We start from the raw sequence: 27,252 nt of genomic DNA, 5'->3' as shown, positions 1-27,252 counted from the left end.
TTTTTTACTGATGCCTCATTGTGCTAAACGTCACCTCCCGATCCAATTCTTCTATGACTCTCCAGGTATTTCTTGATAGTATGAAGCCTGAAAACTTCAACTACAAATAATCAGTAGGGCGAAGTATGCAGTATATTTACTTAAATTAAATAATCAGGATACCTGAAACCAAGAATATCTAGAATGGTTGTATGGAGTGGAAGGGCTTTTATTTTGAAGAACCGGAAATTCGAGTGTTTTGATTACGGCTGCGGAAGGAGCTGTCATCTGCCCCCTTGTCTCGCTGATTTTAGGCAGCAATTTCCTACACTGCTTGACCGACGAATGTTACCGTTTCACTGAAAGCCATGATGGTTTCTACACTAAGACGCTTTCTTGATATGAAACCGTCGAAAGCGGTCGTGGTACTGCCTTTTCTCTTGACAGTGGTGCTGGTCGGGAGCCGAGGCGAGAGCGATGTTTTGGACTACGTCGCAACTGAGAGGATGGCTGAGGAAAGCCACAGACAAGACAGTGCCAACCTACTCATATTCATAATGCTCTTAACGCTCACCATTTTAACTATATGGCTGTTCAAACACCGGCGATTTAGATTCCTGCACGAAACAGGACTTGCCATGATTTATGGTAAGAACATAAAGAAGCTCAGCAAATGTCAATCAGTCAACTTTACCCATGCTAGCAGGCTAGGATACCGTTAGCTCCTCGACATGGACCCGCAGGCTAATATGAGTGCTTATTCTAAGGTTTCAAGGGACTGCAGTTTGATTAAAATGAATACATTTTAAGTATGGCAGCATCCTGTGTTTCTCACGTTATTATGTAATAATTTAGGATGGCGGAGTGGTAGTATCGTGGTGCATTTATGGTTTTTGTTAGTTTTCCGAGATTAGTATTATAGACATAGAACACACGCACACACACAAACCTGCAAAAATTAAGCATAAGATCATGTTTGTTTGTTGTCATAATGGGCGGGGGGGGGGTAAATAATAACAACATTCAATTTTGGTATGCATGAAAAGTTGCTGAAATAGCAAAGGTTGTTCCCTCCTTTCAGGACATGAAGGTGCTCTCATTAATATTTGTTACACCGTCATAATCTAATTGCTGTATGTAGCCCACCCAAAGGCTTAAAGGCAGGTGTTTTAAATAGTCTCATATTAAATCCCAGCACAAATCATAAGCTAACTACTTTCTCTTCTCTGCTCCCTGAAGGCTTGTTGGTGGGAGTGATCTTGCGGTTCGGTGTCCATGTGCCCCAAAGCACGAGTGACCTCATTCTGAGCTGTGCTGTCAACGCCAGTCCTGCTACCCTGCTGGTCAACGTCAACGGACGATTCTATGAGTACAATCTAAAGGGGGAAGTCAGCCGGGGCAAAGGTCACCAAGTGCAGGATGATGAGATGTTGAGAAAGGCAAGGACATGGCATGGGTGGGAGGGGGAACCATGTTGTGGTTTTCAATGTGTTGTGATTCAATACAATTGCTCTGCCATGAATTCTGCCCAAGACAATATGTAGAATGATGTTAGGAACAGAATAACAGCAACACTGAGGTGTGCAGGGTTGTTGCATAACTTCCCTGCATCATATTACGTGCATTTTAGGGAAATGTGCAGGAAGTGAGCAGTACGGTAATTACATGTTTGAATGTCCTCAATAATGCATATGGATATCCAAAGGGAACCAGTCGTCACCTAGCATACTCCAGGGAACTTATTGAAAACTACAGCTCTTGCTATGGGTTAGACATTTTAGTCAGTGGTTGATCTTAAAAAAATCTTGAATATCACCTGTTGGAACCCTGTTGGCTGAGTTGTTGTATTGGATTACAGTATAATATACAGTGAGTGTATGGGGGTGAATATATTTGGGTTTGGCAGCATCATTTACATTCCCTGATTAAAGATAGTTGGGTTTTGTCAATGTGACAATGTATAATGTGGTACCTAACCTCTGCAAACAGAGGCAAGGGCTATTATTTACCTCAGCTGCAGCGTGTATCAGACCTTTATTGGAGGCAATCTTCTATTTGAAAGTAGCCTTATTATTTTTTGACCCGACAGTAAGCAGAGCCACCTATGACTGAACTTGATTATGCCCATTAACTCTAAACAAGACCTGGGTTTTAATTGTCTGCTTATATTAGAGGAAATATGGTATATAAATGCAAAAACATGGAAAAACAATGTAAATTGTTACCCGTCAGCACACATAAACACACAGAAACAAGTGGGGGTTCCACTACCCGCAACAAAGTATACATAAAACTTCTTTTTTGGTGTCTTCAGGTGACCTTTGATCCAGAGGTTTTTTTCAACATTCTCCTGCCTCCCATTATCTTCCATGCTGGCTACAGTCTAAAAAGGGTAAGAGTAAATATGTTATGAGAGTAAATGTGTAAATTAATAATTATTTGTTCACAAATGAGATCTTTAACAGTTTAGGTAACAATTAAGTACAGCAATCTTAATTTCACATGTTAATTTTCCTGTTTTTCTGAGATTTAGTTGCATTTTTGTCTTGTTTTGCTCCACCCACTACCAGTACAAGACCTCTTTTGTTTTCATAAATCTTTGTCTTTGTTTGTCCCAGAGACATTTCTTCAGAAACATTGGTTCCATCCTGGCATATGCTTTCATGGGAACAGTTATATCCTGCTTTGTTATCGGGTAAGTTATTTGTCAGGGGTTTCAGGTGTCACTGGTGTGTTGAGATGCAATCGGGTTAACTGTTAGAGCAGCGTTTAGCATGCGTATACATCTTGAAATGATATCTATATGCTTCGTTTTGAGCATCAATAAACTGTCATTGTTGTTGCTATGTTCCATTTCCTCTCCTCCTTCACTACTGTGTGTGTGGCGCCTGCTCATGTGCTCAAACTAAACAAGTCCCCCCTCCCCCCATCTGCTCAAGTGTTTCCTTTTCATTTCCTTTAAGATTCTGACCGACAGTTGAGTAAAACTGTTATGCAACCGAGCATTCATTAAAAAAAAATGTGCATGAGATTTGAGATGAAGATGGGAGATGTAGCTGCCGCAGTTGAAAGTGCAGACCCACAATTCTTGTTTACAGGATTCCTAATGCAGCAAGTTTATCAGAATTTCTTCTTGCAATAGAAATAACAGAATCATAATGTAAAGATTCACACCGTTTTGTTTTGTCACATTATATTTAATTGTATTACATGGTGCCAGGGCGTAATTGTATCCTGTAGTTGCATTATATTGTTGAAGGTGTGTCACGATGCGAATCAAATCATCCATCCATCCATCCATCCATCCATCCAATTTCTTCCGCTTATTCCTGTTGAGGGTGGGGGGTGGGGGGGGGGGGGGTATGACATCCTGACTGTTCAGTTCCTTCTTCAGATGACATTTTTAAGGTTTTACTCTGGTTTCAATTCTGGCTCAATTGCATATCAGAAGGCCGACGTCTCCGCGGTGAACAACAAAGCAGTGTCAGTGTCTTTGATGATGTTGATGTACGTGTCGTTTTCACCAGGTTGATCATGTACGGCTTCGTGTCCTTCATGAAAGTTGTGGGCCAGCTTGGGGGGGATTTTTACTTTACTGACTGCCTCTTCTTTGGGGCCATCGTATCTGCAACAGACCCAGGTAGGTTTTGCCACAAACCATAGAAATTCACTTCAGTTCATATAAATCAAAGTTAATGAAATGGCCCAGCACGTCGTTTTTGCCTTTGCATGTTGTTCGTGTGACGGTTTCCTCCTCTGCGTTGCAGTGACGGTGCTGGCCATCTTCAATGAGCTGAAGGTAGATGTGGACCTGTACGCTTTGTTGTTTGGGGAGAGCGTCCTCAACGATGCTGTGGCCATCGTCCTGTCTTCGTAAGCATTCACCACACAACGCACGAGTCTACACAAACTGAAGCTACAGTGTCTTCCATCTGCTGCTCTACCAGCATTTAACATTCATTTCTGTGTTGTTCAGCTGCTCTGTGATCAGCCTAATTGTGTCACATTAGGCTGTTCGTTTGAATGGACAGCAATCATACTAACATCAGACCCTGTCATTTCACTGCTTGCCTTCTTGCACCCATCTGTGTCACTCATCACCGACCTGCACGTATGTATACAGTGTTCTCCTCCGGTTGGAGAAGCAGGGTAGGCAGGGGGCTGGGGCTGTGCTCTTCCCAGGAGATTTTGGGCCGGTTTGGCCCGAGGGGACAGGAAACCAAACACTAATTCCTCGGTGGGTGGGCTGGTTTATGGGCTTGGTTGCAGAGCTGTAGTGTTAGAAACTGATCATCTCAATTCACTCAATGTGATGCAGGCCTTTCACTTAGAGCGTAGCCTCGAACCACCACCCATTATGATGATCACTGACCTTCCCTACACCCCCCCTTCATGAAACCCTCTTTTTGGTATCATTCTTCACAATATGACCAGAAAATGCGACTTGTGCTAAAGCTTTTGATAACCTAGGTGTATGAGAGGTTTCTTGCTGCATAGTATTAGTGATCTTAGGGTCTATGGGTGGTGATTTGGTCACTACTCTTCAGAAAACAGTATGCCTGAAATGATCTTTTTGATTCTCATCACTTCTCGTACTGGATATCAACTAAAGGGAGTTGAAAGATCCAAGATCTAATTAGATTTAAGCATGCACGACCTGAAGTTCCTCCCTTTAGAAGACTGTAAAACCCAACTCCAGTCCGTGTATGTTGTCCTTTTATTTTAAAGGGTAACCGAAGATTCTAAATTTACAAAATCCAATCATCTGGTGAGATCAGACCTCCTTGGATTTGGGTTCTTGCAGCTTTGATGTGATGCCTGACGACTACTTGAACATCTGTTTGTGTCTTTATGAGAGCATGTGCTTTCTCAGCCAGTTTCTCTTCCTATATTCTTAGTGTCCAATTCCCTTTTCTATGGAAATGAGTATATTAATGTATTCCTCAGCTCCATCGTGGCATATCAGCCGGCTGGAGACAACAGCCACAGCTTCGAGGCCATGGCCATGTTGAAATCCTTTGGTGTCTTCCTGGGTGTCTTCAGCGGATCCTTTGCTCTTGGAGTGGCCACTGGAGTCATGACAGCTTTCATATCCTTTCAGCTGTTTATTGCCATGATACGATCTACTTACATATTCGCCATCATAGGTATTCATAATCAGTGAATTCAAAAACAGGAATTATGCTTTTTTTAACTTAAAACCTTAGAATTTAAGTCCTAGCATTGACCTGCATTGTGCCCTTACTATATGAGGAAGAACAGAGCTACGGTTCTCATAGTTCAGTTTCTGTAGAACAACTGCAGCTTGATAGTGGTTACACTGCTTCTGGTTTTGCTCCTTAACGTTTCATCAAGTGACCAAGTTTACTAAACTGAGGGACTTCCCCCTGCTGGAGACGGCCCTCTTTTTCCTTATGTCCTGGAGCACCTTTCTGCTGGCTGAGGCCTGCGGGTTCACAGGTTAGCCTACAGATGCAGTTTGAATAATCTGAATAATCCTTACTTTCTTTGATATGGTGGTCATTTGATTCGAAACTATTCTGTAGTTATTTTTTGATATTTCCCCCCTACTATTTGCTAAAATTTATAGTTTCCCATGAAGCACATACCCTAGATGTATTTCGATGTCCGTTCTTTGTCAACACAGCCAGTGCTGTATATCTGAGTAGTTCCGGACAGTAGGGCAAAAATGAATTAAAGGTCAATGAGGTCACACTCTTGTTTTTCAAGCTGACTGAGGAAATTCTGTGTGCACTGTGGAGGAAGAGCCTCAGTCAGCTGGTACATGCAGGAATGTGACCCTCTTGACCTTTAATTTATTTAAGCCCAACATTCCAGAGCCAGTTTGAGTGACAGCATAAACTGTGATGAAGTCAAATCAACATCATCATTGGTAAGTTGCAATTAAGGCTCAGAAAACAAACAAACAAACAAAAACAACTTTCCCGAAATGGCGAACTTAATGAACACAATCCCTCAGCCGACTGGCCAGTTAAAATAGGATGCTGCAGCCAGTTCACCTCATCAGGAGTCTTATCACCCCCCCCCCCCCCCCAGAGCACGCAAAAATTGATAAATCTTCCCTCAGACACCTAAGCAGAGATGTAAAACGTTGCTGACCTCAACATGTGGAACCCCTCAGAAAGTGCCCTAAAGATGTCCTCTATAGCATGCTGACAAGAGACTGTCATGAGTCAAGTCAAGTCAATCTTATTGATATAGCGCCAAACCACAACAAAAGTTAGCTCATGACACTTTACAGGTAGAGCAGGTCCAGTACCACGCTCCTTCAATGAATTTACACCCAACAATTCTCCATCAGCAAGCACATCCTGCAACAGCGGCGACGAAAACCTTCCTTTTAACAGGCAGGAACGTCGAGCAGACCCAGGCTCTATGGGGACGGCCTTCTGCTTTGACCGGTTGGGGGGAAACACATGACTGCTTTCTATGACAAGAAGAGAGCCACATCCTGATAACTGTGGCTAGGATAAGAAGTAGGGTTCTACAGGATTGGGGGGAAAGCCTTGGTTGAGTTTAAGGTTCGGGTTTAAGGCCGTGTCATCGCTTTTGTTGTCAATAGCTCTTGAATGTCTTCAACACCGGGAAACTTTTTATGTTTGTCATTTTCCTGAACAAAATGAATGCTTTTTAAATTGTGTTTGGGGTGATGCGTAGGTGATATTAAAGTTTGTCTTATTTCAGGCGTAGTCGCTGTGCTGTTCTGTGGGATGACTCAGGCTCACTACACCTACAACAATCTCTCTCCTGAATCTCAGGATAGGACCAAACAGGTCAAGCATCTCCCATCTGTTGTATAGTTGTGGTTCGTCTTAGTTTTCACTGGCTTCATCTGCGGCCTATGTTATGAAAAGATATTTTTAAAATTCTAAATGTGTTTGATTAGAGGAATAGATAAATATAAAACATGATTGAAGATTTGATGGAACTATTCATATTTTTGGACTAATGCTTTTGTTGTCAAGCGACTATAGCAAATGCATGAAAGTTAAATGCATGTTTACGCGTCAAGTTTTTCTTCTGTTTCTGTTCATATTTGATGTGTTCCATTACTCACATTTATGTTTATCCCCTCACCTTCAGTTGTTTGAGCTGCTGAACTTCCTGGCGGAGAATTTCATCTTCTCCTACATGGGTCTGACGCTCTTCTCCTTCCAGTCACATGTCTTCAATCCTTTGTTCATTATCGGAGCCTTTGTATCCTTTAATCTACTCAAGAGCAAATCAAGGCCTTTCTGGATGCTTCCCAATCAGAAGCGTAGAAGAATGTTGTTCCCTTGTTGTTTTCAGTTAGCAAATGTTCTAATGATGCTGGAGATTTTGATGGGTATCAGGTCCTGGCTGGACCTGCCTTCATTAGTTGCTAATAGAAACTCTAATGACACTAATGCTGCTGTTCCTGCTCCCACTGCTGATAATAAGTGTATTCATGTGGGATATGTATGTTAAAGCTTCAACGATTCCAGAAAAGAGAGAATTTCCATTGCACCCTTTTACTTGGCAGTGTGTTTTCTCCTTAACCTTCTGTTGTGTAGATCGCAGTGTTTCTAGGCAGGGCGGCAAACATTTATCCTTTGTCTTTCCTGCTCAACCTGGGCCGCAAGAACAAGATTGGATCCAACTTTCAGCACGTCATGATGTTTGCAGGTAGACCCCCATCCCCGGTGTATGTAGTAAAGAGATAAACTGAGAAAAATAATTCTTATCACAAACCATGAAATTCAACTGTATGGAACCAGACAGCTGCAGTTCACCAAACAGTGATAAAAAAAACTTTCGCCATGAAATCAAATTCTCATCGAATTTTACGTGTGTGATGGTTTCTTTGCAAAAAGTTTGAAATACATGGCAGTTGAGCTCAGATAAGTTGTTGGAACAGATTAGTAGGATCAAGTTTTCAGCAAGAGGAAAACAGTCAAAAATCCAGGACTGAGAGGAAAACAATGAGTTAACCATTGAGTGATCTAAAAGCGCATAGTTTACACTTTTGAGCTTGACACTTTTTTTTTCGTACATATTCTGACTGTCTCTGAGACTCACGCTCACAGATATGAGACACAATGACATTAACGTGAGTATTTTTACAATCATGGGAAAGTAGCCTGTGTTGGTTTGGCGTTAGCATGCTAATTTGTTCCAGCTGAACCTAATCTGTGAAGGTATCTGGTCATAAACTTCAGTATTGAACAGAATACCTCTAATAAGATAATGATGGATTCTGTTGCAAAGTCAGGAGAACAAAAATGTTACAGTTCCACATCCAACTCTGATACCTACACGAAGAACTGAAAAGTCAACCTCACATTGGCGCTTTTGCACCCGCCAGACTCTCAAGAGTCATCCACAAACTTGAATAGTAATCCATCTAAAGGTTACAGAGATCCCTCTAGCGCCCTCATGTGGCATTTCAGTGAAATACACTCACATGCACACAAATATTCCAATATTCTCACTCCATCTCGCTCACCACCTCTCCTCCAGGTCTGCGCGGGGCGATGACCTTCGCGCTTTCGATCCGAGACACAGCAACGTACGCTCGCCAGATGATGTTTTCCACCACTCTTCTAATAGTCTTCTTCACGGTCTGGATCTGTGGGGGCGGGACCATGCCCATGCTGTCTGTCATGAGCATTCCGTAAGGCTGCACATGTGTTTGTTTGAGTTTACTTCACCATCTGTGCGTACATCCTCCCCTCTCTGTTCAGAGTCATCAGCCTTCTTTATTCTTTCAGGGTGGGCGTGGACTCGGATCAAGAAAACTCTGTAAGTGATTAGCACAGATTAGAATTCCCATCAGCAACTTATTACATCATTTAGCCTGTGTAAAATAAAAGTGTTCAAGTCATGAAGCTAATCGTTTGTGTGTTACCAGAGTTCAACTGTACTAGATGGATCACAGCGGAGAAACACCAAACATGAGAGCGCCTGGCCCTTCAGGATCTGGTACAACTTTGATCACAAGTATCCTTTGAGCTGATGAGTACATATTTACGATCACGTCTTAGGAACTGGACATTTTGAGCAGCGATGAGCATGATTTGCTAACATAAGGAAATGCATATTACCTTTATATAAAGCCTACTACAAACAGGCTACTGACCCTCAAAAACTGCTGTAGTGACCGGTCGGCGTCAAAGATGTTAAGTATCGGTCAACGTTCATTGTTGGGATTCAGACTCATATGACCATTGTCCCGAGTGCTGTTTCTTTGAGAAATATGGTACATGTTGAGTCTGATGGCAGCAGCGGTCGCTGGCCATTGTCCAAGCAAACAGAAGGCTCTATCATATTTGCCACCACAATCTCTGAACATCAGTGGTCCTTGACATCTGTTCTCCAGCTACCTGAAACCTCTCCTGACCCACAGCGGCCCTCCTCTCACTGCAACCCTGCCGGCTTGCTGCGGACCTCTGGCCCGATGTCTCACCAGCCCGCAGGCTTATGAGGTTTGCAGCATCTTTTGATACATTTAATGTGTCACTTCATTAAATAAAAATACAAGCTTATTTAACACTGATAGGGCAGTCCAATTCATTTGAACTCTTCCTTCATTTTCTGCTCCCCCCTCCTTACCTCTTGTTGCCTCTGTGCACGTCAGAATGAAGGTCAGCTTTACGATGAGGATTCTGACTTCATTCTGAACGACGCCAGTGTGAGTTCCATGTATGCTGATGTCACCGTCAGCACGGACGCGTCTGGATCACGCACTGTCAATCGCAAGCACTCCTCCACCGCCAGCACCGGCCGGTCTGACGAAGGTCTGGATCACGAGCTTGCCCTGGCAGAACATGAAGTGGCAATTCGGGGCACCCGCCTGGTCCTGCCAATGGATGACCCCGTGGAGCCTCCAACCACCGTCACACTGCCTCCTCCCCCCTCCCCCCCACGCTCTGACCCTCGCAGGCACAGACTGTAAGAAGGCTTGTGCTGCCAGGATGTTGTTTGTTTTTCAAAATTATACATAATTTAACTTGATTTGATAAGGAAATAGAATCAGATTATTGTTGTTTTTTTTTTTTAAAAGACAAACTGCTTCTATATTTTAGAATCCTTTGAAGTTGACAGGATGACCTCTCTGGCTTTAAAATGGTCTCAGCTTCTTGAGAAACTTGAGGAGCGCTGACTAGTTAGGTGGGTTACTATAAGCTTGAATGTGAGAGCACTTCGTGTGAGGTCGGGTACTGTAGCACCTCAAGTTAATAGGCTACATAAAAACATGCGAGATGCATACTTAGCCATCTTTTAAGGAGGCTAAAAACAGGCTGTAGTACTTGTACTACTGTGTTGATATTTCTGTGTTGTTATATACTGTTGCTCCCTCCAGTTATAGAGGGCAATCCTGGGACATTTCCTCTGTAGGCCTTTTCCCACCAGATTGGTGCAGGTTCTTGAGCCAGTGCTATTCAAGGTTTTCTGAACTTTGGATTTCCATCGTATCGACCTGCGTTCTCACCAGATTTGAGCTGAGATATTGCATCATCGTCTGAGGATCATGCACAGTTCAGAACGGAAATCACACACCTAGCAGAGCTGTCTCTGCACCGACATCCCAACCACAGATGAGGTTTTGAAAAGAAAAACAAAGAAGTTGGGTGAGCTATAAAATTCAGTGGCCTGTGTACAGACTAAACATATGAGACGAGAACAGCTTCATCACACACAGGTGACATGATGCTACTGGACACACACGTCACGTGTTCCTCCAGCATGTATATCACTGTGCTGTCGCAGTGAGGACTAAGGGAGAGAGGGGAGGATGGTCACCAAATTTGGGGGTGGGTTTCAACGAATTGTTGGTGAGAACGCTCCGAATGATTCAAATTGAGGTTCCTGAATGGGCACAGAACCTGCTGCATGTTGGTGGGAAAGAAACATTTAGGGATGTTGCTCTTAATTACAGGTCCTGCATTTGTTTAAGTTCTTTAAGTTAATTACGTGAAGATGGTGAAAGAATTCCTAGGTGTGAATACCTCCGTCAGGGTCTTTGTAAAATAAAGCAGCTAAGATGAACAGATCTGCCCCAAATGTAACACTCCATCCCAGACCAAGGTTTATTTAAATCGGCCTGGTAGTTCTTGTGAAATATTGTTTACAGAGGCACAGACACAGAAAAAGATGCAGGTTTGAACGTAACCACCTTGGCAAAATGAACAAACTGCTTCCACAACATTGTCTGTGAGCGTCTCCACTATATTCTAGCACTGCCAGCCTTTTTAACCATTTAAAAAAGTTGATTATGTACTTTTAATTTATTTATTTATTGGTTTGATAGTGTGGCATAAAAGATTATCCCGCCCTCTTCATTTACGGGACAGTTCGTTTGCGATAGCCTGTCGGTACGTACCTTTTCCTACAAAGCACTACGATACGACTCATCCCAGAGAAGGCGCACCGTGCCAGTGGGGATGTCGTGAGGGCAGTCGATAGTCATTCCAGGTCTTTCTTTATCACTTGTGCATGTTTAAATATCTCCTTCCTATTATGTAGCAGATAGTTTTACTTTTCTAGAGCTTCCCTGTGCATGTGTTTTAGAAGCGGTGACTGATGTCAGAACTCAGATCTACTGATGGGGTCTTTAGGGCTAACGTCTACCCCTGCTCCTCCTACTCTGTCATCATCTGCTTTTACTTCCTTGAAAAAGAAAAACATAACTACCATGTCTGTGATGTTCTAACATCAAAGATGATTTTGAGGGCTGGCTGAACTGTTGTGAATTAAAGTGCCTAATCAGAAATTCAGTTACTTTATGTAGATCTGTACATATTTTGATTTACAAAATGTGCAGTAAGATGATCTTTTTGTTTTTCTATGACACTGAACCCTCTGAGTGTTGTTGAATATTGTGTTCCCAGTATAATCGCTTTAGTATATTTGTTTTTGGTGCACTGAAGTGTTGAAAGAGTCCCAAATGAGTGCAAATGAGAGCATTGTACAATGGGAAGTAACACTAATACTCTGTGGGATGTGAAAAAACATACAGAACTAGTACAGGAGTATCTCTCCTACTTTCTACTGATGCAATATCTATCTGTTTTGCACTTAGTTTGGCTGCCATGCTCCTCTTTTGTGTTTCAGGGAGATATTTTGCACTGAGGCATCTCTGTTGTTTTACTGCAGCCCTTGCATGTCCTGATTCTGTTGAGCAGGCCGGTTTGATGCCATAAGGGTGACTTTTTGTTTTATTGCCGAGGTAGAAATTAAACCCTGATCAAGATGTTTGTGTTAATTAAGTCAAGCTGCACACATTTCCTTTTTGATCTTCAAGCAGTATTTGTAATTACTATTCTGCATAATCACCCAGAGATACGGACATGAGTGGATGTGCATTTTTATCCTGAGATACCTATTAGTTTTTATTTGTTGTGCGTGTATTTCAACAATTAGAAAAGCACTTAATTTGTTACAGGCCTTTGAAGGAACTGTTATGATGGTACCTACAACTAAAATTACGAAAATGTTTGTTTATCCTGTTGGTAGAAACTGTTTATTACAGTTTGTGAAAAGTATACCTGTAATAGGTCTTTATGTGAATGTTTTTAACATGTGAACTAATGTTGAGAGTGGAAAAAAATAATCTCTCATTTGACTGATATTTTTTGTTCTCTGTGGTCCTTAATTTATGGTCTCATCTGTCAGACATCTTGCAAGTGTACCGCAAATAAATATAAACAAGTGTTGGAACTAAGATGTCTTCTCTCTTTCAGACAATGCAGCAAAAAAAAAACACGTCAATGCAAGCATTTTTATCTTTACCATATCTTCATTTTTATCTTAAACCATGCGTAACCTGAGCAAGGCTAAGGAATCTCACCCTAACATTTTTGAATCTCAAATCATCATCATAGTTTTGTTTGTAATTAATTCTTGATGTAATGCAAAACTTATACACAAAACAATCTTAAAAATACTCGGTAAATTTTTTATACTGCGGCTATGTTTATTCACAGTATGATGTGATGTTTTTTGAATCTTTTGTGTAGAGGAGCGCCTTAACCAAGGTACTTCATGGCCATCTTCAAAATCAGAAGATTGGCCGCGGTTGAAATCAGTTTAAATTTATCTGCACATTTTCCAAAACAAGAAAATAAATTTAGAATAGTTAAAAAAACAAAAAGAAAGAAATCCCATGTACACTATCATTTAACCCCATCACAGCTATGCATAAGAAATTATAGAAAAAAGACAAATACATGGTTAGTCTAAATTTTCTGAAATGACTGCCAACAAGTGATAGTGGCTGGGTTTCTTCATGTCAGAAATATATTCATAAAAACAAAAAAAATGATTCAAGATTGAAGAATGTATTTCCAGGTAGTCACGTAGTAATAGTCTAAGCGTTTCTGTCAAACTTCACGTCGTAAATTTGAAAAATGTGGTTGTAGACCTGCTCTTTTACAACTTCAGTTGTAATTTGGCGCTGTATAGACTTGACTTTTATTTTGAAGGTGAACTACACCTTCCAGAACATCTTGCATGCTCTTGTTTTGAAGGTTTACTAAATTTCCGGTCTGAGTCTGGTTGTTTGTATCAACTGGACGCAACCGCATAGGGGAGTATTTATAAAGCTTGAGGGTCTCGTTAAAGCGGAGCACCGCTGCCTCTTAACTATCCGGAGGGAGCCTCGCATCCACGCCTGGGACCATCACTCTGAACCCGGTAAGACTGGTGACCAGGACCGCTGCTTACGTCCGGAACTCGTGCGTTTAAGACTTGTATTTAGACACAGCTATTTTGTTTGTAGTTTTTGTACAAAATGCAGGCTGGATGAGGTAAACCTTGAACTATTTTTCAGTGTCTGCCCGTTAAGGTGTAAAGTTAGTGATGTAAATGAAAGCTGAGATTTGCCGCCTACACGTCCGCAGTGAGCACACTTAACCTAAAAAAGCACGCTATCTGCGCCAAAGTCAAACATTTTCACTATGAGTTCACACAGACTTAATATTTTGATATCCGGAGAGGAAACAAGTTTTAAAGTTGTCTGGGGCGTTGGCTGTCTGTCTGTCTGTTTCTGTAAGAGTGTGTGTGTGTGTGTGTGTGTGTGAGCTACAGTTACATGCTGACTTGTAGAAGCCCGGGCTTCTCTTGAAATCTGTTTCCAGTTAGGAGGTCCCCTTTTTTCACTCTGTGATGGAACCGTTGAGGCAAAAAAAATGCATCACAGGTCAATTAAAATTCCTGTTCAGCTATTCATTGTCCTGTGTGTGTGTGTGCGCGCGTGTGTGTGTGTGCATGTGTTGGCTCAAGCAGCTATCATAATGCTGGAACCAGTCATGAGGTAAAGTCAGAATCCCGTGTAACTTCCAAAACCTCGGGAGTTGAACTGTAAGCTGTTAATGTTTATAGGAAGAAAAATATCATGTTAACAGTTCAAAGTCAGCAGACCGAGAGAGGAAGACCACAATCAACACAAAACACTGTGATACAGACCCCCAAAAAACATTGCAGTTTTCCTTTCCTATTAGTATTTTACGTAGTTACATGTAATAGCAAACACATTATTGCACAAAGAGAATACACTGAGACCCAGACTAGTGACTAACTGCCTGAGGACCATGGGGAATTTTTAGACAGTGCTGGTGCCTGCATGTTAAAGAAATAAGTACCAGCTCAGCACCATAAAACCCTCATAAATTTATAGTTTGTCTGACTTCATGGTGACTCCTTGTTGGGTTTTGCCTGCTGTGATTTTAATAAGATCATAAATAAAATACAGATTCATTGAACTCTTGTGGAAAATAGTTGTTTTTTTCTCAATGCAGTCCACTAGTCAGACAATGAGGTCTCCTCAGGGGAACTCTCTGAACCTGCAAGCTGTTTAAAGCTGTTCTGATGTGTGACCTGATATTAGCCAGCGGTTGTCAGAGGATCCCTTTGTGTTTCTGCAACTTAAAACTTACAAGAAAATATGTTACACGTTCGAAAAGAACAAACTGGAATATTGGACTGTAAAAGTGATATTCATCAAACTGGTTGTTTTTCGCTTTTATGTGTCGCTTTTCTAAGTTTATCCTGTTTTAAAGGAACATGCCAGCATTCTTCTGAAAACTAGCTAGCTACGCATAATGCATGGTAGTGGATGGGAAGGTTAGCATACCCATGTCAAAAGTCAAAGGTACTTTTCTCCAAAATTGTTTTTGCTTTAATTCATGGAAGTAGCACAGTGCATAGAAATGGCTATGAAATAAATTGAAAGATAATGTAAATGTATAATCAGACAGATGTTTGGCACAATGAACTGGGCAGCACGGCGGTGCAGTGGTCAGCACTGTCGCCTCACAGCAAGAAGGTTCTAGGTTTGAGCCCTGGCTTGGGCACGGGGTCTTTCTGTGTGAGTCTGCATGTTCTCCCTGTTCCTGCGTGGGTTCTCTCTGGTACTCCAGCTTCCTCCCACAGTCCAAAGACATCAAGAGGGGACGAGGCTGATTGATACTCTAAATTGACCGTAGGTGTGACTGTGAGTGTGAATGGTTGTCTGTATGTGTTGGTCCTGTGATGGACTGGTGAACCGTCGAGGGTGAACCCTGCCTCTCACCCGAAAAGCCCCCCGTGACCCTTAACAGGACAAGCAGTAGAAAATGGATGGATGTTTGGAACTACTTTCTTGACTGGGCGCAGTGATTTGACACAGCGCTTACAAAGCCTGCCTGATAGGTTTATTCTGGGTTCACTTTTGAACCCATTTGGTAATTGGTAAGAAGTCAAACCTCTGAATATCACACTTTTGTTTCACTAGCTAGCATTAGCTGCACTCTGAGCTGCCCAGTTGGTGCAAGCAAAGACAATAACACAAGTTAGTGGTACATACAGACAAAAAAAAAATCAAACAAGTTAATTTATTAGCTGCAGTGTTACATTGCAAAGTTGGTTCCTTGTGCAAGATATCTTTGTGGTCATCCTTGTCTACCATGCTAGCTTCAGGTGTGCTGCTGGTACTACTAGCTCATGTCACTTAGCAGACTTAGCTTGAAGCTCGATGCGATGACTTTTGACAGAGGTATGCTAAGACCTCCCATCCACTTCCATTCATTGTGTTAAGCTAACGAGTGGTCAGCTGGTCTCTATGGGTTTTTAGCTATCTAATGAACACAGAGGAGAGAAGGGCTTCTATAATTGCATAGGTTTGTAGTTGGAGTGTTTCTTTAAACACTAAAGGTGATAACCATTGTAACTTTTATTTTTAGCATTTAAGTAGTTATAGGCCTTCAACAGTACTGAGCTCGTGCCTTTGAGGGGAGGGTCACTCACACAGACACACACACAGACGGAAAATATCCATGATATTCATGGAAATGCAAATTGGTGGTACACAGCTACATTAAGTTTAGTCAGCTGTTCTGAAAGACATCTCACTTAGCGAAATGAGATCTGAAAAGGAAGAGAAGCAAGAAGGAGTGGAGGAGGAGAGGCAGCACAGCCAGTACAGTGGGTTAAGTGCAGATAACCAGCAGTTTCTGGTAAAACCATCATGTCTGTGCTGTTGTGGTGCGACACGCTGAGTTTCTTTAGCTTCCCTCGACACGACTCCGATCCGTTGTATCTGTTTTATTCCACTCTCTGGAATGTGGCTCACTGCTGCCAAATACAACAAGTATCTGACTTGGTCGACTGATGTGGAGTACAAATGTTTAGCTGAACCCAGACTCGCTATGAGCTACTCAAGTCAATTTGTTATTTTTGTGATGGAGTGACTGGAGTCACGTTGCTGCTGTAGGGCAGTGGTAAGGTGATACAGTCACCTTTGAAGCTGCTCTAAACTACATTTATATTGACATTTATTTGAAGGATGATGTGTAATATGAAAGGTGCTGCTGGGCATTACTGAACCAGAGGCGTTTCTTTCAGCTCATTCGGTCATTACTGCAACTTCAACGCTCCCTCTCTTATGAATCGATGTTGCAGACTGTTAGGCTCTGTGCTGACCTCGTGGGAACACGCGTCCTAGGTGATCTGATCCTGAGTGGACAGCTTTCAACACCACACCTGTGATTTGAATACACCTCCATGACAGGTGATCCTCTTTGTCTAATCCTGTGAAAACAGGACAATGTCATACCAATACAGATACCATCCATCCATCCATTCATTCATTGTCTACCACTTATAGTGTTAAGGGTTGCAGGGGGGTGGAGCCTATCCAAGCAGCTTTCGGGTGAGGACACCAATCCATCACAGGGCCAACAGACAGACAACCATTCACACTCACAGCCACACCTACGGTCAATTTAGAGTATCAATCAGCCTCGTCCCCTCTTGATGTCTTTGGACTGTGGGAGGAAGCTGGAGTACCAGAGAGAACCCACGCAGAAACAGGGAGAACATGGAGACTCCACACAGAGAGATCCTTTGCCCGAAACAGGGCCCGAACTTGGAACCGTCTTGCTGCAAGGCAACAGTGCTGACCACTTCACCGGGGTGGTGCCCCAATATAGAAAATAATACCTGAATTTGTGTATCTGCAGTTACAAACTACTCATTGCTTCATATACAAATGTTTAAAAAAAAAAATCTGCAAAGTATCAAACCCCTTTTTGCCAGTTGAAAACTTGTCATGGCCACAACTGAAACGATTCATTTTGATTCATAACTACTATTAACAAGAGACACTTACTGTTGAACATTCTTCCAGTTTAAACCATTTTTAAAGTTCAAAAGTTTTATGATTTAAGGCTCAACAGACTGGCGACCTTTTCAGGGTGAACCCCGCCTCTTGCCCAATGTCAGCTGGGATAGGCTCCAGCACCCCCAAATGACCCTTGACATATTAGGGGTATAGAAAATGGATGGATGGATGGGCTGCAACGGTTTATTCATTTAATTGTTCAACTATAGGGAAAGAAATTTATGTGAAAAATCAGGATTTACTTTTGAACAAAAACACTACAAATTTTCAAGGCTAATAGAATATACAAAATAAGATGTCAACAACAATTTGAGAGAATCAAAAGTTTTTTTTTTACTGTCAATCATTTTGACCAAACACCGAATTATCAGCTCTCGAAGCAACAACATGCCTGAGTCAATCGAACACCCCCCCCCCCCCACACACACACACACCCCAACTAAAAAAAACACCACACCACCGTTCTGTCATTGTCACTCACACAGACATTTTAGACAATGAGTGACCTCACTTGAACTTTAGAGTCGCCACTGACACCAGAGTTCAAGATATTAATTATGTATTCTGAATCTATACACGGGTAAATGTAGGTTAAGAGCACAAGTTGAGGGGAAAGTTCAAACTAAACTGCAGCTTACAATTAAAACGAACATTATTTGGATTGTTGTTTTTTTTTTACATTTGTACTATTTTTTAACTTTCAGGAAATTCCTTTGTAGATGAGAGATTGTACGGACAAGTCTGGATGGAAACGGGTCACGTGGCGCCTGCCGCCTGCATTAAACTCAAGTTCATCCTGGGTTTATGCTAATGTCATTAATGTGGGCATCAATGAGACATGAACATACACACAGACAGAAGTCAGTACTTTAAATCATGAACTCTGTGTGTGTGTGTGTGTGTGTGTGTGTGTGTGTGTGTGTGTGTGTGTTTGTGTGGTTGGCCAGACTGTGCCAACTTCACCGGTCTGATGGAGACTTCCTGTTTCTCAGTTTTCCACTACATTCTTCAGTGATAAGCTCATGCCAACACACAGACAGACACGCACAGATGGCGGGTACATGCTGACGATTTGAAATACACACTATTACAGGATGTCTGGCCATGTTTGTCACAGCTCATTTCTCCTCCATCTTTCTTTATTTTTCTGTCCCATACGTGAGGTTTTCTCAGTGTGCCTGCAACTTGACCACCATTCAGTAGTTTTAGATGACAAACAGCAGCTTTGTTTCACAGATTTTACCAAAAAAGTGTTACTGGAAAACTACAGAGAAATAATAACAAACACAAGAAGACATGAGGGGGGGTTACAAGAGTCCAAAAAGTTTCTAAAGGATCCATTAAGAAGCACACGGCTCAGCCTGGGTGTTCACATGCAGAATATGAGCCCGGCATCAGCAGTCTGTTGATAAGCTTTCTTCCCAACCATGAAGAACAGGTTCTCCAGATCACAAATCCAGAGCAGTGTAAGTGAGCGAGCTTAGTAATCAGTAATTATCCCTCCAATTACAACACACGGCCTCAATCTTGATCAGACTATGCTCTCATTTGTTTTAGAGACTGCGAATAATAACAGAGGAATAACACACAGCGGGGCATTAGTTCGTCTTGACTGGAACAACTCACTCTCTCAGTGAGGTTTTATTGGACACACCCATTAATTTATACACACACATGTCATGTGTCGCCTCCAGCGCATTTTATTGGCTGTTATCATTGTCCATCAGTTAATACCTGCTTCAACATAGGTTTGCCTCTGTAACAAAACAAAAAGAAAACATTTCACTCTTACAATTGAGGGCATATTTACATGTGTTAACACATAAAACGTCTATACATCGACGTCTAATCTTAGACGTTTAAATAACCGCTTATATACGTCTACTGATCGACGTCTGTTAGCAGAGTAAGTTTGTGTAGCAATTCTTGCACGTGTACCCAGAGCTATTGATAGACAATTACATCCAAAACGGACCTTCTGGATAACAAATCTTAAAAACAATCAAGATGATTTCCTGAACTGAAGAGTCCCGCAAAGACTCAGGGAATCGGGATGATTAATCAATGACACGTCCAGAAAGATACCGCCAAAAGCTGCATCCCGCTTTAACTCAACTGATATATTGATTAAAATACAAATAATCCATTCTGGCTACTGGAAACAAACTAAAATGTTATAGTTTATGTCAAATGTTTTGCCCCGAAATGGGAGACAAGTTTTGGAAATCCAACTGCATGATTATATTCATATCACCAGTGTGATTAACACCGGCGTAGACCAAATATTGTCCTTGGCAGCAGTGAGGCCTCGTCTGTGCTACACGACAAGGCTTCATTTCACAAGTCGCCGTTTCGATGGTGATGTTTTGTATTTACAAGAAAATGTTGTATATGTGCTATCACGCTATGGCGCAGCAAGAATTTTTATGGCAGAAAAGTGAAGTTAAGACATGCAGCAGCAGCGTCCTCGGAGGCGGGTGACGTCAGTGAAACCTGATTTATTTTTCCCCGACCTGCATTGATGCCGGCTCGCTTCCTGTCAGCTATTGTTCAGCTCTAATCAGATAAGACTTTCATGCTGCTGATGGCATTATTAACCTGCACGTCACGTCATGCTGCTGTGGCCTACATGTGCCTGGTCAGGTTTTAGATAAAAGAAGCAAATGAAGAACAGTAAATTATGAATGAATTCTAGTTTAGGGAAGGTCAGTGAGTAAACCAGATAGAGATGAATAAGGTAAATACCAGAGCAGTGTTACCTTGGCCTCGTTATCTTCTAGTGATGACGGATGAGGTGCAACACCCAGTCAACAAACTAACCAGCTGCTGTTTTCCCATTAATAAATCAAAGATTAGCAGGTTACTGAAAGGATGATGGATGTACACTCAGCATGAAGTCAGCCAAAGTTTGCAGCTTCATTGTTTGCTGAGGTGACGCCATCACTGGGGTTATTTAATCAGTGTTATGAACATGGGCGTGTTTTACTATCACACTCACAAGACAACAACAAATACATTTACAACTAACACAATGTGTCCAAAAATGGAGATTGATTAGTTTTATTCCCAGACCAGATTAAATTTCTGCATTGCCCTTATGTGGGGTTTTTTTTTTGGGGGGGGGGGGGTGGAGAGACGTGATTTGCTTCTGTTGTTTCGTGTGGTCAGTCAGGTTACGCATCATATGCCAACAAGCGGTCTCTTAAAATCTCTTTTGTTATCACCTAGCCAGAGTATATATGGGGTGTAATCTCAATAGTGGCCGATGGATTTTACACACAAACGTTCCTCCGAACTCTGTACGTCCATCTGTGCACGATGTAATTTGGGCTGACTACTTAAAACTCTAGCTAGCTAGTAGTGATGCATTCAGGCGCCACTGGCTCCCTCAGAATTCTCAGCGCAGAAATTATTACATTTACGGGGGACACTATGAAGAGAAAAAGAGAACAACAAGACTCTCACTGCTGGTAACTCTGTGTAACGCTCGCTGTTAGCAATAGTACGGCAGCACAAATACAGCTGCTGTTGGTCAAGGTCATAAGATCAGTCACAAGCAGGAGGAAGGCACAGCAGAGCTCTTTTATTCATGTCACAGTAGTGCAGTATTTCTCTATTTTACCATCCATATCAGCAGAAAGGAAAAACTACATGACCCTCTTTGAAGAAACCCATAGAATGTTAGGGGATGTCAGCTGTTTGTAATGCCCAGGCTAAACTCGAGTTTTAACTCCATCCTGAGCTAAACCAGGACTTCCTCATGAATCTGTGCTGGCACGTTGCTCCAACCAGGAGGCCGACACTTTATTTTGAGGGTTTGGTGGTTTCCTAGGGAGTGGTCCATGTAAGAGGAGTGTGTGTGTGTGTGTGTGTGTGTGTGAGAGTCTGTGTTTGTGTGTGTTCCGAAAATGTGGAGAACTCATGGAGGAATGCCTGGTATGACTGATGTGGTGAGATGTGGAACGCTGACAAGTCTTTGACAGAGATTCTGCACGTGCGCGCTAACGTGGCCAACGTGAACTTGATTTGTGAAATAAGTGGATGACCAGATTTTAGCCATCTCTTCCTGTTTGCATTCCAACATGTGTATTTGTGTAGTGGTGATTTAGTTCATGAAATCCCGACCTCAGTAATTACAGCCCTGCGATCGGACTCGTGGGGACGAACATGGTGATTTTGGATCTGTTTTTAGCATGTTTATACACATGGTGCATTTAAGGGACAATTATGGGACTTAAACTTAAATCACATTCAGCACATAAGGACACTGGAGACATTGCTAGTGTTTGGTATTCAGAGCTTTTCCTGAAGTACAACTATTAATACCATGATGAAGTACAAGCCAGGACACAGGACTGAAACAAAAGTGTGCTAGTACTTATCAAGCGCTCTTTACACAGACGACTGATCACAGGTTGTGTTCTATTTGTTTCGGTTATTACAGGTTTAACACAGATAATGTGTGAAGCATTTAATGTAGGTCAAGTCTGGGCCATTCTGTAGGCTGCTGGGTAGCTTATTTTCTCACTAAACGACATTTAATGTGTGTATCATTTGTTCTGAATGAAAACTTGAATCTGCACAGTAGGTAGCAACTGAAAAATAAAATAAATATATAAATACAAAGCACAGGCTCAGAATTTATTTTTTTCTTATTTAAAGTAAGAAAAAAAGGTCTTGAAAGAAACAATTTTTTTAGGGTTTTAACACCGAAACCATTATATGAAATGGTATTTAAAAGGGGGCGGCACGGTGGTGCAGTGGTCAGCGCTGCCCTCACAGGAAGAAGGTTCTGGGTTTGAGCCCCAGCTCCAACACAGGGTCTTTATGTGTGGAGTCTCCATGTTCTCCCTGTTCCTGTGTGGGTTCTCTCTGGTACTCCAGCTTCCTCCCACAGTCCAAAGACATCAAGAGAGGACGAGGCTGATTGATACTCTAAATTGACCGTAGGTGTGACTGTGAGAGTGAATGGTTGTCTGTCTATATGTGTTGGTCTTGGGATGGACTGGCGACCTGTCCAGGGTGAACCCTGCCTCTCACCTGAAGGCTGCTGGGACAGGCTCCAGCCCCCCCGTAAACCTTAACAGGATAAGCAGTAGAAAATGGATGGAGGGATGGATGTTATTTAAAAGCTTAAAAATCACCCTTTTTCTCTGTATGCAATAATTCAAAAGTATTTCAGACACCCCCAAGTCAGACTAATTATTAAACTTCAAATACAGAAAGTGAGATACTTTGGCAAGTCTCTGTATGAAATGTTGTTGCTCAAATAATCTGTGTTCCTGCCTGTTTGACTGTTTTCAAATCAGTTGTGTAACCTGTCATCAGCTGGATAAAAGGTGAGATGTGTGAGACGGGGGCAATGTATTAATACCGATGTGTGTGTGGTCTCCACACTGTGCAAACACAGGTGGGCACACAGAAACACATGCATGTGCATCTGGTTGCTATGGTTTCACGTTTCAGTGTCAACATCAAAGCGAGAAACTAAAGGCTTCTAATCTGCCACAGCAGTGCTAATTTCTACACTCCGTTCGGAGGTTTTGTGTTGCCTCGTCCTACTTTCTTCCACACGTTGTGCAATTCAGCTCAGAATGCCATGAAGTCAGAGTGAGCAAATGTTCCTGGATCTCATCTCACTCCCTCTAAATCTCACAGAGGAAACCGAAACATCTGCTGCAGATGTTGAAATATTCACTGAAGAAGGTTGACAATTTTGATAAGTAGGCGAGGACAAACTGAAGCAATTATTTCACCGCCAGTGTTCAGGAGCACAGAGGACAAACGTCTAGAATCCAACAGCGCCCTCACGTGGTTGTTATTGGTGGCATTCAATGAGAGGTAAAGCTTAAGGAAGTGAGTGCGTTTAAATGACTTTTGACTGGACAAAAATGCTGTACTTATGAGTTTTTTGGTCATTTTAGAGATTTGAAAAATAAAAGCCAATCTCCAGGTGCAGTCCTTCAATCAGGTGTGAGATGAACCAGAATAAATGAGGAGTGAAAAAGGATGATAATTTCCCCATCTAGTGGGCGGGAGTATAACCGTGGTGGGGGTCATGTCATTTATATCAACATGGAAGGCTGACATGTTCGTGCCCTCATTGTCAAACCACCCTGGTGGCTCATGGTGATCCACACTTTACTAAGAGATGGGTTTTTTTCCCTTTAATTTTTCTCTCCTCTGCCTTGATGACTATGAAATGAGGAGGATTTTACCTTCGCTGTCTTCTTGCTGTAGGTGTGAGTTTTCCTCGGAGTGAAGATGTCGGACACCTCCCACTGTTTCTACTGTCGGGAGGACCTTGGCGGTAGGAAGTTCATCCGCAGTGAGGGCAGGCCGGTTTGCATCCGCTGCCACACCAAGTTCTGCGCTAACAGCTGTGCCGAGTGCCATCGACCCATCTCTGTGGAATCAAAGGTGAGAGATATTGGCTTTCAGCTGGGTTTCTTTACACTTCTACATGGACATATTTATCATCAGGTTTATCGAATGTTGCACTTGTCTCTTCAGGAGCTCAGCCACAAGGGCCGCTACTGGCATGAGGAGTGTTTCCGATGTGGAAAGTGTTACAAGCCTCTGGCCAAAGAGCCCTTCAGCACCAAAGATGACCGTATCATGTGTGGGAAGTGCTGCTCCAGAGAGGACGCGCCTCGCTGCCACGGCTGCTACAAACCCATACTGGCTGGTAGGACTGACCTGCAAACACAGATTTGTAAATTTTAAAAGAAAACTGGCCCAAACTCATGTGGAACAAGTTGAACAAGTATCATCTCTCCTCCCCTGCAGGTACAGAGAGCGTGGAGTACAAAACAAACTCGTGGCACGATGAATGTTTCACCTGCTGCAATTGTAAACGACCAATCGGATCTCAAAGTTTCCTCTCCAAAGGAAACGACATTTACTGCAGCCCCTGCTATGACAAGAAGTTTGCAAAGCACTGCGTTAGCTGCAAAAAGGTGGATCCACCCTCATTCCTAAGAGCTGCACATGTATTGCATGGAAAGAATAACATTTATGTATAACTTGTGTTTTTTAAAACTATATTTTACTCTAACAATGCTGTTAGATTAGTACTGCGTCATTCATCAATTCACAATGTCAGCCTGTGCAATTATATGACGGCAGAAAAAAACCCCAATGCAGTTATTTTGAACAGGACTGCACACATTGTAGTAACGGTTTTCTTTTTATAATTTTTTTTTAAACTTGGTATTTAACTTAGTAAAAGTATTTGTAAACTCTACAGCACATTTCTGTATTTTTAAGTAGAGACGCACACATTTCAAATGTATTCGTCACAGAATTTGGTCCATTTGGTCTTGATAATCTATCAAGTTGACTTTGTACTGCTTATCGCCACATCTTTTGCAGTTATCGCTAGATGAATTTACCCCCAAATCTCCCAGCACCATTTAAGATAGTTAATTATTAGACTTAAAAAAAGAGGTTAACACCAGCGCTCATATTCTTCCCCTCTGTATGCGTCCAGCCGATAACCTCTGGAGGCGTGAACTACCAGGATCAGCCGTGGCACAGTCACTGCTTCGTGTGCACCTCCTGCTCAAATCCTCTGGCAGGGTCCAGTTTCACCAACCACAAGGACCAGGTCTTCTGCGTTGACTGCTACAAGAACACTGTGGCGAAGAAATGCAGCGGCTGCCAAAACCCCATCACAGGTTACTTTTGTTTTTTTATTCAAAAGTAATTTATGCAGCTAAGAGTAACTTATCCAGTAGAAAGATGTGCTGCTATCATTCACTGGGGGACAAACAAGAAGCTCAGTGTCCTGGTTTGTTCCTGCTCAGGTTTCGGTAAAGGAGTGAACGTGGTGAACTACGAGGGCAGCTCCTGGCACGAATACTGCTTCAACTGTAAGAAATGCTCGCTCAGCCTGTCCAACAAGCGCTTCGTAGCCAAGGGGAGGGACATCCTGTGCGCCGACTGTGGCAACAAGTAGAAGTTGCTGATGTCATCAGCTGTCACTTCCAGTTTTTAATGTTACTTTTTTGTTTTGTTTTTGTTTTTTACATAAAGGGGGAGATTGGGGATGAATTGTTGGGAATGTTGACACCAAACAGTGGTTTGTGTCAAGTGTTGACTGACTGATGCCGCATGCTAATCCTGCCACTAGCACATACACTGTGCTGAGTGATACTCACGTTGTCCTGTCTTACAGTATATGTCACCAAATTCACTGGTTGTCTTTAGAAAGACGTGTATCTAAGTACATATGATACTAAAATGGAAATGAAAAAAAACAAAACATGAACGACTATGAAAAGAGCTGCTTGTTGTTTCTAAAGCTTTCAACCATTGTCCACAGAATGCCACGAGCTAGCTAAGCTAACTAGGTGCAATGATAATGTTGAGAAGTGAAAATGCTCAGTTCCCCGTATTATTTTCCAGAAATACAAGATGAAGCCACAGTACTGCAAGTATACCTGATCATGGAATTCATATACATCCACACCTCCAGCAATACATTCAGTTTACTTCCTCAAGACGGGGTCGCACTGACTTTTATTAGCTAGCTATGAGTCAGTGCTTTCAACATGGTGTATGCTAAAGGGTTAGCATGAAGCTAGTTTAGCTTGCATTTTCAAAGTTGTAAAATGAATGCTTGATCACTTTATTTCAAATATTAATCAGACACGATTTTGTTACATTTTTTTTGTAAAATGAAAAGGCTTGTTTTTATGTGTGTGAAGCTATTTCCTTATGACTGAATAATAAGATTTATTTTAGTAAATGATCAATATCGTGTTTTTTTTTCTTTGTCAACTGTCCAATGATTGTACCTTTGCATTTTTTAAAACAGAGATGTTCAGATACAATAACATTCATCCTGATATCAATTCCAATTCCCAAACTTGCATGTTCGTAGATGCTGGCATATATACAGTCGTTATTCTGTTTGATGTATGTGTAACCAGTACATGTTGTTGAAACCACTGGTTTCCTGTGTATATGCTTATTGGGATATCCCAGCTAAATCCTTAGAGTTGATTCACCAGTTTAAACTCTGCTGGTAACATTTGGTATCAACATAGGAACAACTCCTAATTTAAAGTCACTGCTTTTCAGTATTTTTAAACTGTTTGCCTTTTGCCCAGTTTGACTTAAACCTGCTTTTTTTGGGGGGGGGGGCTTCTTCACAATTTATGAACAGAAAACGGATGTTTCTCTGAAGAATGTGGCAAGCTGCAGCTGAAAAATGACAATGTGGGAGCAGTGAGAGTCATGTGAAACGTTCAGGGGTCTGAGTGTTCTTTCTCTGTAGCTTGGTCAGTGTGAGTGATACCTTTATTTTTACACATTTGATATATTATTATAATTTTTTTAAAAAGTGCTTTAAAGGGGAAAATGAATTTGAATATAATAAAAATGTATGTCTTATTTGTTGCTTGATTGAAATAAACTACCAACAAACCTCAGCATTGTAATTATTTGTTCATTTAATAGATTTCAAGGTCCACGCTGCCAGAGGAAACTGCAAAAATATCAGCAATTTTACCATTTACCAATACATTTTCATTAATATATGCCTTTCTTCATATTCTTTAGTGTTGGTTGTACTTGTGCAGTTATAGAAGCGTCATGTTTGTGGAAAAAACACTCAGTCGAGTCCT

At 41.8% G+C, this 27,252-nt stretch overlaps 2 protein-coding genes across 3 annotated transcripts; both read left to right on the top strand.

Moving 5' to 3' along the window:
• Positions 1–259: 259 nt before the first annotated feature.
• On the top strand, positions 260–12,679 carry LOC147248522 (sodium/hydrogen exchanger 6-like). Of its 2 annotated transcripts, XM_086226493.1 has the most exons (17): positions 260–627; positions 1,219–1,418; positions 2,294–2,371; positions 2,598–2,674; positions 3,507–3,619; positions 3,747–3,852; positions 4,103–4,216; positions 4,927–5,068; positions 5,334–5,439; positions 6,685–6,773; positions 7,084–7,197; positions 7,536–7,647; positions 8,482–8,635; positions 8,733–8,763; positions 8,873–8,961; positions 9,341–9,446; positions 9,599–12,679. In XM_086226493.1, the coding sequence occupies exons 1-17, from the start codon at positions 348–350 to the stop codon at positions 9,914–9,916; spliced, it is 2,229 nt and encodes a 742-aa protein (XP_086082619.1). In that variant the 5' UTR covers positions 260–347; the 3' UTR covers positions 9,917–12,679. The 2 variants fall into 2 exon arrangements, with proteins under 2 accessions (XP_086082619.1, XP_086082620.1); XM_086226494.1 differs by lacking the exon at positions 4,103–4,216.
• An 844-nt stretch (positions 12,680–13,523) lies between these two features.
• On the top strand, positions 13,524–27,050 carry LOC147248521 (four and a half LIM domains protein 1-like). The gene is made up of 6 exons (XM_086225889.1): positions 13,524–13,656; positions 23,861–24,040; positions 24,134–24,308; positions 24,410–24,579; positions 25,113–25,299; positions 25,429–27,050. The coding sequence occupies exons 2-6, from the start codon at positions 23,885–23,887 to the stop codon at positions 25,578–25,580; spliced, it is 840 nt and encodes a 279-aa protein (XP_086082015.1). The 5' UTR covers positions 13,524–13,656; positions 23,861–23,884; the 3' UTR covers positions 25,581–27,050.
• Positions 27,051–27,252: the final 202 nt, after the last annotated feature.

Source organism: Aulostomus chinensis, chromosome 15 (assembly GCF_037954235.1).
Source record: "Aulostomus chinensis isolate RoL2024-O1b breed Wild chromosome 15, RoL_Achi_v1.0, whole genome shotgun sequence".
NCBI classification, from domain to species: Eukaryota; Metazoa; Chordata; class Actinopteri; order Syngnathiformes; family Aulostomidae; genus Aulostomus; species Aulostomus chinensis.
This window is presented reverse-complemented; position numbering and strand designations above follow the sequence as displayed.